This window comes from Polistes dominula, unplaced genomic scaffold (genome assembly GCF_049000335.1).
Source record: "Polistes dominula isolate Pdom_NZ unplaced genomic scaffold, Pdom_raw_medaka contig_68, whole genome shotgun sequence".
In the NCBI taxonomy this organism is placed as follows: Eukaryota; Metazoa; Arthropoda; class Insecta; order Hymenoptera; family Vespidae; genus Polistes; species Polistes dominula.
In genome coordinates, this window is record NW_028301034.1 from 1,094,609 (window position 1) to 1,112,198 (window position 17,590).

The window sequence follows — 17,590 nt, forward strand, 5'->3', positions numbered from 1 at the left end:
TGGGGGAGGGGAGGGAGAAAAATGTTCAAACAAGTTTAAATTCGAAACGATGTATTTTAATCGAATAGAATAATCGTAGAAAGAAAAGAAAGGTTAGATTCTAAAAAAAAAAGTAGCAATACTATAGAATGATTCGCTGTAAGCTCGGAGTGTCAGTTTTACCGATCGATGGAGAAAGAGAGGCACAGCAGGACCTTGTCCATTAAATCACATGAATTTTTTGTACGTCCTCGAGAGTAAGGAGAAGGTGCCCATAAAGCACGGGGGATTACGATTCTCGGTTACGATGTCGTCGACTTTCTAAGGTTTGCTGCCTTCGAAGACTCGGCGAGGGGAATCAATCGAGTGACCGATCGAACGATCGATCGATCTTTGCAAGAGGATCCATGAAAAAAATTGATAAAAAATAAAAATAATAATAAACAAAATAAAAATTAAGAGAAACTAAGATGCAACGAGACGACACATTTCTAACTTTCTTGTTGATTCTTCGGTAATTTTTTCTCCTATTTTTTCTATTTTAAACAAAACTCACGTATTTAATTTTTTGTATCATCAAACGTCCCGTTAAAGAGGGTGTCTTGAATTAAAATGTCAAAAAAAAAAGATCGTTTCTTTTATTTATGATTTAAATGGATAGATAAACTATTGAAAAATATGTTTGCAAAGTGACAGATGCCAATTCTAAATATTTCCATGAATATAAAGCTAAAAGTAAACGAGCGTCGAGCAGGTGTGCAAACGGTCGCTATTCCGACCTTCTATTCAGAATTTCAAACCTGAAAAGGGTTGAAGGGTCGTTCAATACAGTAGTTATAATCCATGGTTGTATCTAGTTGAGTCTATACGGACCAGTAATAGCTGATTAGCAAATTATCAGCATGAGTAAATCAATTTTGTAAACGTATGAATTAGGTTTTAAAAGTTGTTATAATCATTATTATTAATTTAAAACAAAATTGTTTATTTCTTAAATATAATTAACTAACTTCATTTCTTTCTTTCTCTTTTAAACAAAAAAACTGGTGTTTTAGAACATTCTAATTCAGGACACCCCCTTTTTAACAATGATTCAATCGATAAATTATTCAACAACGATTATAACTGTGCAACGAATAAACCACACGTGTATTTATATACTTAAGTGGAAAGAAAAGAAGAATAATGAGACAGAGGATTTTCATCGAGCACCCATTTTCCATTTCATCCTTCCTTCGATGAGAGAAAAATAAATAAATAAAGAAAGAAAGAGAAAGAGATATGCAACTTTCGGATTGTGTGTTAAACACAGAACTCACGACCTTGTCAACGAGGCCGTCGCGTTTCTCCGTCCGGCTCCTCTCTGGGAGAGATCTCGGTTTTCTCATATCTACATGTGTATACACACACACATATACATACATATATTTATGTGTATGTATACGTATCGTCTAGATACGGTATAAGAGATATCTTCTTTCTTTTTCTTTTAAACAGCCACGAGAGATTCATCGATCTCCATCGGTAGAACGGCCAGCTGACCGATGACTAAGATTACGTGCCATCGAACGATTGTAATTGGCTTTGCCGCGAAACGTAACACTCGTGTGTATGTGTGTATGTGTGTGTACGCGTGAACACGCGAGAGAGCCATCGTTGTTGTGTGCCGTTCGTTCGCGAGTAGCCGTGAAACGCAGTAAATCAGTGCCGGGTTAAGGATCGCTTATAAATAACCAATTAGAGACACCTGTGTTGCCCGATCACGGATCGACCTTATCCAACGGAATGCAGATGCGCGACTTCTCTTTGATCTTTGTTCTTGTGTTAAGCGACTATACTACCCTCAAACGCGTTCCCCGTTCGATCGATCGATCGATAGATAGATAAATAGGTAGATAGATAGATAGATAAATAGATAGATCGATCGATCCTTTCTTCCTTCCTTCCTTCCTTCCTTACTCGATCTAGGTTGGAATTTCAATATTTCTACGATCCTTGCGTACCTTACAAGAACAAATCCCCCCTCCCATACTTACGATTATTCTTTGAATAAATCTCTCACAATTCTATTTTTCTTTGTATTCCGACGTAATCTTCCAATTATAAAAAAAAAAAAAAAAAATAAAGTTTCAACCAATGACGACGCTATATCAAGTAGCATCGACAAAAATATATTACGTAGAATGTGTAATAAATTAGTTGTACACTTAACAAGAATCATTTATGAGCAATCGATTATCTTAAGCACCACCCGGTATCTCCTTCTCCTTCTCCTCCTCCTTCTTTTGCTTTTCATCCTCATCCTTCGCTAAGAGATACATTTTGTCATGGAATGCAGGTGCAACTGGCTTCTTTGAGTATATCGATTAACCGCAATTCGGTGATTCATAACTGCCAACGGGAATTTAGGAGTAGCCACGCGAAGAAAACGCGACACGAGTCTTACTCGACTCTTTCAAGGACGCCGACACACATATACTTCTCTTACATCGATTTATTCCTTATCGAGAAAGCGTTATCTCTCTCTCTCTCTTTCTTTTTCTCTTTCGTCCAATTAAGACGATTAGCGTTACTGGAACGGTGTCGTGTTGTTCGGTAAAAAAAAGGAATAAAAAATAAAAAAAAAAAATTTGAGAAGAAAGTAGGTACCTCGAATTATCGAAAGACTCGTTGAAGTACACACGACGACAACAACAACAGCAACAACAACAGCAACAACAGCAACAACAACGAGGACGTAGAAGAAAAAGAAAAAGAGAAGGAAGAGATGAAGAAGGAAGAAGAGGGAAGGAAGGGGAAGAAGGGGAGGATGGTCGTCGAACGCGTTAGGCACTGCTCGTACGCATCTGCTCGCGTGGGAACAACGCGCTCCCATTCCTCTTGACGAGGACATAACCGAGACACGGACCAGGTTTCTCCTCTTTATGCGAAATATTGCTCCTCTGCGTTATACTCTCTGTTGCTCCGTTTTTTTTATTTTTTTTTTTATTTATTTATTATGTAAAGGCTTGTTTCGCGAATTCGTAGAAAAATCCTTCCGCCTATAACGAGAACGGAATTTCAAATTGAAACATTCGTCCATCAACGAAACACAACCGACAATTCCCGTTAGTTCGGTTATGTCAAAAGTTTGCTGCTGTTGCTCGTCTAAACTTCAAAAACGTTCATTTTCTTTCTTTCTTTGATTCATTTTTTTTTTCTTTTCTTGAGGGATGAGGAAAAAAAATAATGCAACGCGGAATAATAATCGAAAAAGTTTTGATTCGTGGCTTTAGCAACCTTTACGAGTGCACGCATGCATGCATGCATGCATGCATCATTATCTTCGAGACAGATCGAAGATTTGCGACCGGTCTCTTTCTCGCGTCGTACTTTTTACTCTCTTCTTTATTTATTTATTTATTTCATTCTTTTTTCTTTTGTATAGTGGCTTGGCGAGATTCATCCGAGAGCTAAGCTCCAATCTTATCTGAACATTTACTAATTGAATTAACCGGGATACTCGTATTTTCAATCTCATGTAGGTTTATTTCTATACGGTTACAATTTGTCCGTAAGGTTTATTTATTTATCGTACTACTACTACTACTACGAGAGAGATGAAAAGAAGGATCAGATCCCAACCCCGCGAGGTATAAGAAGAAATAAAAGAAAGCTAAAGAAGTGTATATAGTATATACATGAGTTTGAGAATATGAATGGAGGTTGGGAATACATACAGGAACGAAAAACTCTTCTCGTTTCACGATAAGTCACTTAAAGAAAGGTGGAAGAGAGTGCGTCGTCGAGCGGAACGGGGGTCGCCTTAATTTACGCTCTTAGTGATTTATCCTTACCAAAACGTCACTTCCGTCTCTCCCATCTTTTTACTCTAAGAGTTCCAGGTAGAAAAAGAGAGATTCCTTTTTTTTATCTTTCATTTTTCTTTGACAGAATTTTTCGGGTAGACTACGCGCCTCCTTTTTGATTTACAATCGTCTCACTTGGTTAAGGGTGAAAGAAAGAGAGAAGAGACACCCAAGGAAGAGAGAAAAAAGGGGAAAACGGGGAAGAAGAGGAAGTGGAAGTGGTGGAAGGGGTCTCTTGGCTTATTTCAAGTCACTTTCGACAGTCGCCTCGTTACTCGCATGGATTTACGGCGTATTGGATATGCCGCCCCGAAGAGAAACACTAAGGCGAACGTTGTCGTACACCTTCTGCCTCTTCGGAGTACCGTAAATCGACGAGCGTGAATCGTAAAGCTCTCTTCTCTTCTCTTTCTTTCCTTCTTTCCATCTTTCTCACTCTCTCTCTCTGCCTCTCTCTCTCTTTCTTTGTCGAATCGAACGATTTTCAGGATTCGCACCATTCGGAAACTCACGATCGAACACACATCCTTTATTTCCTTTTCTTTTTCTACTCTTTGTTATATCTGTCAATTGATTTACCTAAAGTTTCTCGTCTTCGTAAAAATATGTGCTTCGTATGTGTAATTCAGAAATTCGATCATTCCGATTGATTGGATCGTAAAAATTCTTTCTCGAAACCTCTTTTCTCATGTTATTACCGTGAAAACAAAAGGAATGAAAAATATAAATCAAAGATTACTAAAACACACGAACAATATCCACACAGGAATGCATTTCTTTTTTATCGATTTGTTTTAATATCAAACTCGACGTATCAGAAAGTAAGATCTTGAAGAAAGGGAAGAGAGGACCGACAAGAGGACGAATCCGACGTGCCAAGGAGATTGACTTTATCTCTGAGCCCTACGCGTTCTCCCGCGTTTCTCTCTCATCCCCCAAATGGTCCTTTTCCCCACCCCATCCCCCTGCGATACCCCCACGATTCTAGTGGATTTTGATTGCAGCGAGTAGTCGACGGTAATCGGCTATCTCACAAGGACTCGAGATCGAAAAGGGTAAATGAAAAAAAAAAAAAAACAAGAAAATGAAAAAAGACGGGAAGAGAGAGAGAGGGAGAGAGAGTAGCTTTAAATCCGACAGGAATTACCAACGAAGGCACACAATATGTCGGTGCCCATTAAAATTCGGACGGTGTAAATTAAACTTTCGCTACGGAGGATGTCCAACGAGTACAACTTGCCGATTCTCCTCCTCCTCCTCCACTCCTCCTTTTACTCGTCTTCTCGTCTCGTGGGTGCCAAGAGGGCGAATTCGCATAATTGAAATCGGATTGACGTAACACCTTCACCGAACTAGCTTACCTTTAAGAAAAAACAAAAAAAATAGCAATATAGAACGGTGTAATCTTTTTTTATCTTATCTTATCTCTCACAAAAGCAGTTGGGAGACGTTCTTTGTTTTTTTTTTTTTTTTAGAATAAGTAATCTTCTCTTTGAAAAAACTTCTTTTATTTATCTATCTATATATATATCTATCGGATTTACATACCATAGAAGAAGATTATTTTCTTCTCCGATGGCTTTAAGAAAGCGATGGGAAGGAGAAGAGAATAAAAAAAAAAAGGACAGACACAAAGAATAAGAGAGAGAGAGAGAGAGAAATAAGAAATCTCTTTCTCTCGTTGGCCAGTTCCATTCATTTCTTTGACGAATGATCTCGAATGACCGAGCACCGAGTTTCGAATTCAATTACGATTTGCGGAATTAGCCGTGCAAATGAGAGAAGGACTGCGTGTCTCTTTCCTCGGGAGCTGGATCCGTCGAGACAATTTGGACCACCGGCAACACACGAGATGCACCACCACCACCACCACCACCACCACCACCAGCAAAGTCTTTTTCCTCCTCTTCCTCCTCGTCCTCCTCCTCTTTCTTTCTTTCTTTCTTTTCTCCTTTTCCTCATCTCGACTCTCCCCCGCCGTAAACCCCTTTCCCACCCAATCCTCATTGCGCTCCCGCGTTCCGCTCTTCGCTTCCGTTAATTAATTTCACCAAAGATTTACGATCTCATCCGTTACGTTAAATTGCGTCCAAGAGCCTATCAATATTCATACGACCGAATGGAAATAAAGTAAAGGGTTTCGGTACGCGTAATAAAGTGCAAGCAAACTGGCATACCTTGTCGCGGTTAGAAAGTCAGACGAATTTTCTTATTTTCTTATTTTGTTTTTTCGTTTTTCGTTTTCTTTTTCTATACATGTGCCTAACTTTTCAACGAACGATTGCAGCAAATATTATCAAGAAATACAAAATAATTTATGTAACGAATGAATTGAAACGATTGATAATACATCGAATAGAAAGTTACTTTTAATCGTCTATCTTTCTTTCTTTTTTGTTTTTTACATTAAATATACGAATTTATTATTCAATAATAATAACAACGTGATACTTAAATTATCTATCAAAGTGGAATATAATCTTGGTCACACTCACTAAATACATCCATAGCTACTTATTTGATGGAATGCCTAAAACAAAACGTGAAACATGTAACGAAACCATAAGCGTTAAACACCATTTAGTAGACTGTCCCAATTACATAAACGCACGAATAAAATATCGAATTCCTTGCGATTTAAAGACGGCCCTCACTCTCACCGAACACCATAAAAATGTTATTATTTTCCTTAAAACAATCAAGATGTATGAACACATATAATATTATCGTAATATTAATTGTAATATAATTAATGTAAAATATACTGCAACTAATGTATCATGTCGCTAATAACCTAGTTGTTGATGCGACAATAAACTCATATTAATAATAATAATAATAATAATAATAATAATAATCTTGGTCACAGTTTCGTTTATTAACACAACAATAAAATGTATTGGGATCTCTGGCAGGAGCGTGGCTTACCCTAGTGGCAAAAATATGAATTACAGACTGGATGATGTTGTGCATTACTTGTATAACCAAAATAGAGAACAATGTGTATAACATTATTATTATTATAATTGTTTTGTAATTAAATTAAATAAAATGAAACTTATGTTGCAAACCATTGTTAATTTAGCCACCAGATAGCGTATTCAAGTGCTAGAGATTCCAATACTAAATCGAAATGTTATTAACATTGTATCACCTAATTAATAATCTTGTTTAGTCGCACTAAAAATAATAGAAATTCGTATGAAATATTAATAGTTTTAATCGACTTGCTTTAAAGGATTGCCTAATCGAGGAAGGACGTCTTTTAATGGGTGCTTAAATAATTCTCGCGTAAATTCTTCTTCTTCTTCGTGAGTTTAACAGCTTGCGCTATAAATTTGCACACAAAGTGCTCTTTGTGTTCTCTCGTTTTGCACCTTCCTCCTCCTAACGGCTTCGCCGCCTCCAGTTCTATCGGACGCGTGCGTGTATGCGTGCGTGCGCGCAAGCACACGCGCACGACCTATCGCCCTAACCAGACATCACCATACGTATTTTCCATTTCGAGAAAACACGAACTACTCTTATGGGTTTTCCGTGTAACCGAATTCTCATACTTTTACTTGGTAAGATTAAAAACATTGTGATTATAATAAAAAAATAATTTAGTCAACAAACTAGTCACGTAGTAATATTAATTCAAATCGTTAGAGTCAAATAATGATTGATAAAGTATTAATACGTGAATCAAAACAAAATCATATGCTGTTAACTCCTAAAAGTTGATACTTTGGTAATGTGGAATAAAAATAAAAATAAAAACGCGACAAAATGAGATGAAACTTCTTAAAACCCGATTGATATTTTCCTCTTTCTTCCTTATCACTCTCGTCATTGAAAATATTTCCTCTTACCCTATTTTAAAAGAGATTTCACTTAAAAATAATTTCGTGTAACAAAAAGTCATTCATTTCTCGAGAAATGATTGTAATTTTTGTTCTTATTTCCTTAAGCAAAAAGTCGGGGTCTCACATTTTGATAAGAGAGAAGAAAGAGAGTAATCAAAAAAAAAAAAAAAAAAAAAAAAAACGTCTCAATTCCGGATGAAATTACAGTGAATTATAACGGTGGAGAAAAGTTGCGACTCCTCCGGACTGTCGACTCACACTCGATTTGCGCGTTCTCTCGCTAATGATTTAACGAGCTAGCGGCACGCGATGGGCGTGGATTCTGACGAACGAGAAAAAGAGAGCGAAAGAGAGAATGAGAGAGAGAGAGAGAGAGAGAGAGAGAGACAGTGGGAGATTCGAAAATTAAGATATAATCCTGTACGAATACTCAACCCCAAATCTACACCTCATCCTCTTTCGGATGCTGATGATTCCCTTTTATCTTTCACGAAATCTTTCTTTAATGAGACATCATTGAGACGCCCCTTCATTGATTTACGAAAAGATTCAGTTGAGTTTGAAAATATCGTTCGTAGAAAAGATTGGACAAACGTTAAAGCAATGTTTCACTTTGTGTAAGTATCATCGTTCCAAATTCATATGAATAATAAATGAAAATCGAATTATCATTTGACCTATCCCTCCACCCCAGATAATGAGAGATTAACTAACACGTAAAATAATGCGAGATTGCATGAATTGTAATGAAATCGGTGAAAAGTGGTGTGTGTAACTCGTCACCTTGAAAAGAGATCCGGAGTAGGTTGTGATGTAGGTAGAACACGGTCCCCCACCAAGTATCTTCGACAGATCCTTCCGATTGGATGTTCCTCCTCTGATCGGGAGTCACTATTCTCCCACCCACCGGGTCCCCCTTTCACCCCCACCTTGTCTCTCTTGTCGTTGTTCGTATTTCGCAGAGTGTTTGAAAAATCAATGAAATCGCGTTGAAATGAAACGCCCGAATTTGGTACTCTGTTCTAACCCACTGATGGGATCTTGAGATGGTCTTAAGATTTAGAAACCCATCGGATTATTTCCCGGTAGATATCGTTAACGAATCAACGAACGAACCAACGAACAAACCGACGAACGAGGTTCGCGTGTCTCCTCTCGCGAGAGGGACCGAGACTCTCCTCTCGTTTTCTTCCGATACTGGGAAGGGCAAAAGCAACTTCTGCTGCTCGACCCACGCCCGACGAGTTCTGCCTCCGCGTCAGATCCGCTAGTTAACTTTCTATATCGGGTGTCCATACAAATTTATCAATTATCCTATCTCCTACCGAGAGTAAGAAAGATTATCGTTCCGTTCCGCTTATTTTATTGAAAAAATATACTTACACTGCAAATTGTATGACCTTATCCTGTTTCTTTTTTCACTGAAAACGTATCATCAATCAAGTGTCCTCCCGTATTATAATCGATAATTGTTAATGTGAAGTAACAAAAGAAAAGAAGAAAGAAAATATTCCTTATAATATTCTGTGTGTGTACACCCGTTAGATAATAATATTCCTCACCGTGATATCAACTAGCAAGGATACCTGTTTATAAGGCGGCAACAAAGTGTGGTTAAATCGCGGACTCACATACGCCGACGCATTCACCTGTATGACGTAGTCCTCCGGATCGAATAGGATCGGACTCGAGAAAAACTCATCGAGATTGCCGATCAACATAGACCGATATTATCGTGGGCGCGATCGTCAAATCTTATGGAATAGAAGAAGGAAGAGGAGGAGAAGGAGGTGATGGTGGTGGTGGTGGAAAGGAAGGCGCCTTTTCAAAATCACACAAGACTAAGAAGTAAAACCAGTTGATGACGTGGTATATTAGTATACACCTCCGTGATTTCTCTCTCCTTTTCTAGTTAACTATGATAACGTTTACATGTTTTTCTATGTCTAGTAGTATGACGTTATACAGACGGAAGCTACGAAATTTCAAATGTCACGGTATTAGAAGATTGCTTGTTAAAAATTGTTTACGATGGCGTCATCGACGATTTTTCTTTCATCGAATAAGACGAATGGATGGATGGATGTTCGAAAACCATCGTTGTAAAATTCTCTTATACGATGGTTGGAAGTGTGGGGGACAAGAGGAAGGGGAAAAGGTATCAATAAAATTCATTTTACGATTGAACGATTTCATAGCTTCTCTTCTTGTAATTTATTTTTCTTTTATAATTTTACAAATATCCGACCAGAGTGTACTTCCGAAACCCTTACATAAGTATTTCTTGTTAACGGAAGAAAGTCGTTGGTTACTCGTGCAAGTTGAATTATCGTTGATACGAAAAATGTCAGGGTAAGTGGTGGATCGACCGCCCTGACAATTTTCTTATCGTTTATTTTCAATCGAACAAGTAAAGATTGATATTCCCGATTAATCTTTCTGTCTCTCTTTTTTTTTTCTTTTTTTGCAATATCACACACACTTTATTTCATTTACAATGTACGTCGAGTTAAATACATGAGTAACGTGCAACAACAAAGTTTCAATGTAATGCTTCTTCATAAATTTCCATTTACCAGCCCAATCGACTCGTATTCGGCAAAAGGTATAACGCCCTTCTTTATGAAAGATTATCTCAAGTATACGATACGCCAAAGTAATAATAACGGCTTTCCGATCAGCTCGAACCGATGACGAATATATGCCTCGATTTAATCTCGACAAGTTCCTTCCACTAATTTGTCCATGTTATCTTGAGTATGATAATGATCAGTTCCATTTTTCGTTCAAAAAAATGTTTTCACGCTTAATGGAACAACGCACGGATAATTTTGATTGAAAATAAATTAATTGAAAATAATCTGATATAAAACGTGACTGTCCGAAAAAACAAATAAAATCATAAGTTGATTTTGGCTTCAATTGAAAATATTACTGAATCTGTGTGCAGATCACACACGGTAGAAGTGAAACCTTCGAAGAAAACCAAACTTTAAAATAATTGAATTGTAATACAGTGCCATCTATTGAAAGAACTTTACAGAACCTAGATAACCTTTAAATAAAAATCTTTAAATTAGTAGTAAAAAATAAAAAACAGATGTGTGCATATCACACACGGTAGAAGTGAAACCTTCAAAGAAAACCAAGCTTTAAAATAATTGAATTGTAATACCTAGATAACCTCTAAACAAAAATCTTTAAAGTAGTAATAAAAAATAATACAAAAATAAAAGAAACATGTGTGCAGATCACACGTGTTAAAAGTGAAATCTTCAAAAAACTAAATTTCGAGAGAATGAGACGAATACAAAATATCTACTGTAGGATAATTGTATTCTCTTCTGATTTAGTATCGCGGCTGTTTCATCGTCTCCCACCGTTCCGTTACATAGCCGCCTACCGCTGCGTTACATAGTCGCCTAGCGCTGCGTTACATTTTTTCAAATCACACCCATTCTAAAGAAGTTTTCACTTCAAAAATCGCGATAAAAATTGTGCTATGTGCCAAGTTGGAAAAAATCACGTGTCAAATAAAATTAATTTCATTAAAATAAGTTGAGTATTTTCGGAATTATTAGTGGACAAACATATTGTGACACTTAATTTTTATATATAAAATTTTATTAATTAATTAATTAATATACAGAATAAAATTATAAATAGAATTTTATTAATTAATTAATTAATATATAGAATTAAATTATATATTGAATTTTATTATTTAATTAATTATTTTTGTTTCATCGATTTTACGTTCTCCCGTTTCACGATTTTCAAATCACCCTGATTCTAAAGAAGTTTTCACTTCAAAAAAAAAAGTAACAAAGAAAATGTTTTTCTCACTTTGATGGCAGAAACACAAGGTACCATCCCATCGCTAGTCACGCGATTAATTTACGTTACGTTGATAAACCCATAATGATTTATTTTCGAATTAAGATTCGGGCGTGATAAGCTGAAAGCGTATCAACGTCGAGTGAGAAAGAAACTCAAGGAAAATGATATACACGCGATGCCACGATATTACGAAGCACACACACACACATACACTTCTATCTTTCGTTGTATTACATATATACACACACATACACACTCCTGTGAAACCAAAAGTCGACGCCATTAATAATTCATCGATCGGGGACCCATATCGAGACGAACGTGGTATATACGTTCCATATATTCCCGTATACGAGAGTATCGGCCACGTTTGATATATCGTCATCAACATTGCGATATCCTTGGACAAATAAAAAAAAAAAATAAAATAAAAAACAAAAAACGCTACCGATAACGGAAGAAATCCAACGGAAAGAAGTAAGAAAAAAAAAAAATAGAAGAAGAAGAAGAAGAAGAAGAAGAAAAACGATCGTAGAACGAAAGTTCTTCTTTCGATCGTGGATTATGACAAAAATATAAATGAAAAAATCAAAAATAAGACAAGAACAAAATGTTCATTCGTTCGTTCGTTCGTTCGTTCTAAGGACGAAGATTACGTCGAATCGGACAAATGAACAAAATTCGATCACAGTTAGCAAATGTCCTTTACGATCGCTATCGTGTTATTCTCTTGAAAAACGTCATGTTCTATCTATTTAAAATGTTCGGTATTATAAATCAAGCGGGCGAAACGAAACGGATCGTACATCATCCTGATACCAACGTCGGATCACTCGGCTAACGTACATCTTTGAAAAAAGAAGAAGAAAAAAGAAGAAGAAGAAGAAGAAGAAGAAGAGGAAGAGGAAGAAGATGAGGAAAGGAGAAAAGGTAAATATATATATATATATAAAAGAGAGTTAAAAGGAACGGTTACGCGATAACTGGCGGTGTTGTCGGTAACTATATATTTAACTATAATATACAGCTTAGTACAAGCCATCGAGCGAGCTTTTTTTGTATTTTATTTTTATTTTATTATATCATTTTGTCGTTTTATATTTATATTCTTATATACACTCGCGAGTATATAAAACACGTGGACATAGAGGAAGAAGTGTGTATTATCCTTTGAAAGAGGAAACAGGAAAAGAAAGAGTTGATCCATGGTTATCAGAATAAGAAAAAAAAAATGGATAATAAAAAGGGTAGAAACGTTGGTCTCGAGAGTAAAAGATTTATCGTCGACGATCACGCGGACCAACGGAGCGTGGACGGATGCGGTCGAAACGCAACGCAACTCAACTCAACTCAATTCAAAGCAATGCAATCCAACAACAACAATAACAACACGTTGCTGACGATGCGGATGACACACGAGGGAAAACGAAGAATGACGAAGTTGCACGAATAAACACGTGTTAAAGTAATATATATCTCACACCATAATACTGGAGCACATGATTTTTTTATTGCCTGTCACGATCGCACTACCTCTTTCAGATAAAATATTTTAATTTGCTAGGTTGATCCTCGTTGGATCGCATGTTTGCTGGCTGATTGGTTGATTAGCTGTGTTTACTCGCTCGGTTGCTCTTTCCAACCAAAGTTTCGGTTTCGTCTTTGCTCGATCGAACCGCGTAATCGAAACTGATCGATACTTCTTGTGGCCTCCTTTATCCAACTACTTTTCTTGTAATACGAACACAACGATGACGAACGATGTTCATGATCGCTTGTAACAGTCCTTTAAGTGACACTCTCAACATTTTTCTTTTTTATACTCCATATCAATTTTTTGTTTTTTTTATTTTTTTCTTAATTATACGCATTTCTTTTTTCTCCTGCTACTTTTTTTATTACTTTCGTTTTGTTTGTATCATCATTGGATCTCGTTATGACGATGTTTTACATGACAATTTTTAACATTATTTTTTCTACTCGAATCAATTTTTTTCTCTTAATTATCCAAATATTTTCTCTCATCACTCTTTTTTTCTTTTAATTATATCGATATCCGTTGAATCTTCTCATCGTACCGTAAAATCCTTTTTCGTTATCAATAAAATCTCAATATTTACGATTGGTCGTGACGATTTCGTAAACGTTAGTCCGCTGTATTATCTTCCATCGTAAATTTTCTTTTCTCTTTTCTTCTTTAACTTTTTTGTTGTTGTATTTTGTAAAAATACAAACGTAAAAAAAAAAGAGAATTTAAATTAAACGAAATGAAAGAAAGGACGGAAGGTATAATAATTGATTAACGATCGTAAAGTTATGCGCGTTAATGCGTTCGACGTTACGACAAAGAGAGAAAGAGAAAGAGAAAGAGAGAGAGAGAAAGAAAAAAAGAATGAGACAGACGATACGTGTCTCTTGAACGATAATTTCTCGATAGGCGATAATACGCGAATGTACTTACCCTACCAAAGGTACAAAATTACAGTGCGTCAAGCGTGTAATTTGATTGAAAGATATAAAAGCGACTTTGAAACGAAATAATATAGATGTGCTACCACCTTGACGACTACTACTACTACTACTAACATAAACGTAAACGTAATCTCACACTTTGCGTACGAGATAGACCATGTGCGAGCATACGTGAACACATTGGCACATACGACGATGACGACGACGACGACGTTAGCTAAACACATAGTAAAGAAAGAGAGAGTTGAAGCAACATTCTTCGATACGACAGACACGAGATACGATGATTTAGTATACCATAATGATGGAGCGTATGGAATTCCAAAAATAAAGCAACCAAGGCGGAACATAAAACGTGAACACCTCTCCCCCACCGTTCTTATCTCATTTACACCGTTCCTGTTTTATAAGAAATAATAATGATCTAAAAGAAAACTTCGCTGAAAGATAAATATTCTTGTCTACTATTGATCGAACAATTCGACGTATTTTTATCGTTCAACGCCAGGTGTCATAATCGAAACTTTTAAATGGATATATGGAATAAATTATATCTCCTTCCACCACCACCATCAGCACCACTCCGAATGATTTCAACCGTGTTACAAAGAAAATATATTCACTCGTTTATTTCAAGTACGTGAACGATGGCCTGAGGTCTGTCATTTTTTTTTACGACATTCCCAAAAGTTTTTCTTCGTGAAAAAGGAAGAAGAAGATAATGATGATGATAGTAAGTACATCTGTCATCGTCTTTGTCGAACCATCGAACGAGATCAAATTTTGCACAGCTGTAAAATAAAGTAAAAAAAAGAGAGAACGGGTGGAGGGGGTTCGTATAAACGCGGGCGATCGATTTGCCTTGTTTTTATCTCGAGAACGTAACTCATGGTAAATCGTGAAAGTCGTCCGAACGATTATTCGGCTCATTAAATTCTCTCACGTCATACGTTCCCTTCGTTTATTACGAGTTTTAAACGATCGACACGAGTCGCATTGTTTTCAAACTATTCTCCGTCGGTGTTCATGCAACCAACAAGCAAAAAGAGACAACCATCACCACCACTAACATCACCACCTTCCTTACGAGCTTTTCGCTTAATCGGTTTCACGCAATTACCTTTAGTCTTTCACGTATGTATGTATGTTCCAATGGCTATTTTCTATTCTCGTTTCTTTTCTATTTTACCTTACCTCTCACTTGTCATGTATTCCTTTTTTTACTACTTCGATTTGATATACCTACGCAAAGAAAGAATGAATAGAAAAGAAAAGAAAAAAAAGAGGAAAAGAGAAAGATATATATCTTTATATATAGATTTCTTCTGTGCACGTTTATGTAATTGAACTCTTCCTAAACTGCTGGACCGATTTTAATGAAATTTTGTGTGTGTCTTAAGATGGATTCGATAATGGTTTACCGCTACAATTCGGTCCAATTTAAGTTGTTTATTTAATTAATTTTTCATTTATAAATTGTTATGCGAAAAGTTTATAGGTTGAAGTTAGTCGATAATCGTAGTTATTCAATTCCAGTTTGTAAATCGTGTGCTAATTGAAATATTACATTAAGATCTAATTAATGTTTAAAGAAGTTACTCATATAATGCCTGAGGATATTAAAATATTAATCAATTCTCCGTGCTTTTCAAAAGTATTTTTCCTTATCAATTAATATCTTACTACAACAAGTAAATATATCGACAAATTTGATTTTAACTATGGGAAAGTTCAGATATTATGTATATTGTGTATTATGTATAAGTATATTATGCTATGTGCTAAGTTGGGAAAAAAACGCGTGCAATAAAATAGAAGTTTTCACGTCAAAAAAGCCACAGCAACGCGTGGCCGGGACCCCTAGTATATATATATATATACATGTTAATCAGTTCCTAGAGAGAGATACCTGTAAATCCATCCATCCATCCATCTGTTTTCTTTTTTATTTCTTCAAGAAAGGAGAATCGTGCAACGGGGAAAGCTAGGCGAAACGTTTCCACGAAAGTTTTGTCATCGTACGCGAGCCATTTCGTTTTTCCAACTAATTTCCCAATGATTTAACCGTACATACCGGGATAGTCAAGTTGGAAAAAAAAGAAGGAGGAAAAAAAATAGAAGAAAGAGAGAGAGAGAGAGAGAGAGAGAAAAATAGAGAGGTTTTCTCTCCCTTGCAACCGTGAGATTCGACGATCGCGCGAGATTCCTTTTAACGCGGTGCACAACTCGCGTGCGCGGTTAGGTAGGTGACTTTACTCTTATGCAACTACTGTGCACACCAATGCGACAGCTGTCGGCGAAAATAAGGTGACTTCTAAGAACACGTGAAGCACCAATTATCAATTGCGTTCACGCACGTATCCAGCGTGCTATAGAATGATCTACGATATAATTGGGTCATCCAGAAAAAGGAACTACTCGTCATCCTATAATTTGACTTTAAAACATGTTGGATATAAATTTGTAACGTGACAAAAAAAAAATTATTTTCCACAGATTCTTAGTCCTTTTTCAACAACTTTTCGCACTAGTTGCACATATCTACTATTTTTTATTACGAATAAGGGGACACTTTGATTGTCTATTTTTGTTTTTTGTTATTCATTTTAATTTTATAAGTTTTATCGTCAATTTATGTGTGCTAAGTATAATTTGGATGCGACAAGTAAACTTTTCACACTGAAATTGTCAAAAGTAGGCAAACAGCGTCTTTTCGACCCCAATAGATAGTACTTTTCCCGCATGAGTGATAAAAAAATCATTTCTTACATTTGTTTTGTTTTTTTGTGTGATAAAAATTATATTTTAATCAAACACGAGAAAAGATTTCGAATAATTGTTATTATTCGATACAATTTGCAACTGTTAAAATCATGATTTCTCGTTGATAATAGCAACAACGAGAAATCTTAACTTCGTAATACGCTCGAATACGTTCTCTCAAACCGTAAGCCAATCGACGAAGAGATAAAAGGAGAGGGTAAAAAAAAAGGTAGAAGAGGTAAGACGACAGGTTAACGAGTCACGGAGAAAAAAGAGGAGTTAAAGACAAGACAATGGAGAAACGGCAAAGGAGGAAGCCGCCTTTATTACAGAGCGCTCGGTGAGTTCTCGATGGACAGTCAAACGGACACCTTTTGAGATTCTCCTTCTACCTTTATCGGTCCATTTCATTTTATTACCGTGGCGAAATTTCGACCGACACATATTCGACTACCGCACGCGTTCTCTCGAATAATGGGAAGAAGTCTCAGTTTCATATTATCCAACACACACACACACACACACACACATATATATATATATAATACATACATTAATTATAAAATATACGTTAATTTTATTCACGAGGATTCTCCTTCGAAGGTCATTCCCCGAAGGGTCAAGCGAATTGACCCCCAAGAGTTCTTTAATTAAACTCCCAAATTCCAGGCACTCTTATTGCAACACACACACACACACACGCGCGCGCACTTTTTAATACTCGACAATGTACGCGTGTAAAAATGAAGCGATAAGAACAACAAAAAATATGTTATTTAAAATATAAACCTGTTGTACGTGTCGAACGTGTATAATTCGAACCATAGATATTAAATAATT

The 17,590-nt window shown here is 36.3% G+C and overlaps 1 protein-coding gene across 3 annotated transcripts in view; it reads right to left on the bottom strand.

Moving 5' to 3' along the window:
- The window catches only part of LOC107070836 (Myocardin-related transcription factor), a 246,156-nt gene that overhangs the window by 127,459 nt on the left and 101,107 nt on the right, over positions 1-17,590 (bottom strand). The window contains exon 1 of one of the 3 annotated variants that reach the window (XM_089174531.1): positions 4,975-5,020. The exons of the other annotated variants lie outside the window; for them this stretch is intronic. Within the exon in view, the coding sequence (XP_089030657.1) occupies positions 4,975-5,005 (31 nt within the window). The 5' untranslated portion in view covers positions 5,006-5,020. Of the gene's footprint in view, positions 1-4,974; positions 5,021-17,590 lie in introns of those variants that run through there. 3 annotated transcript variants of the gene reach the window in all.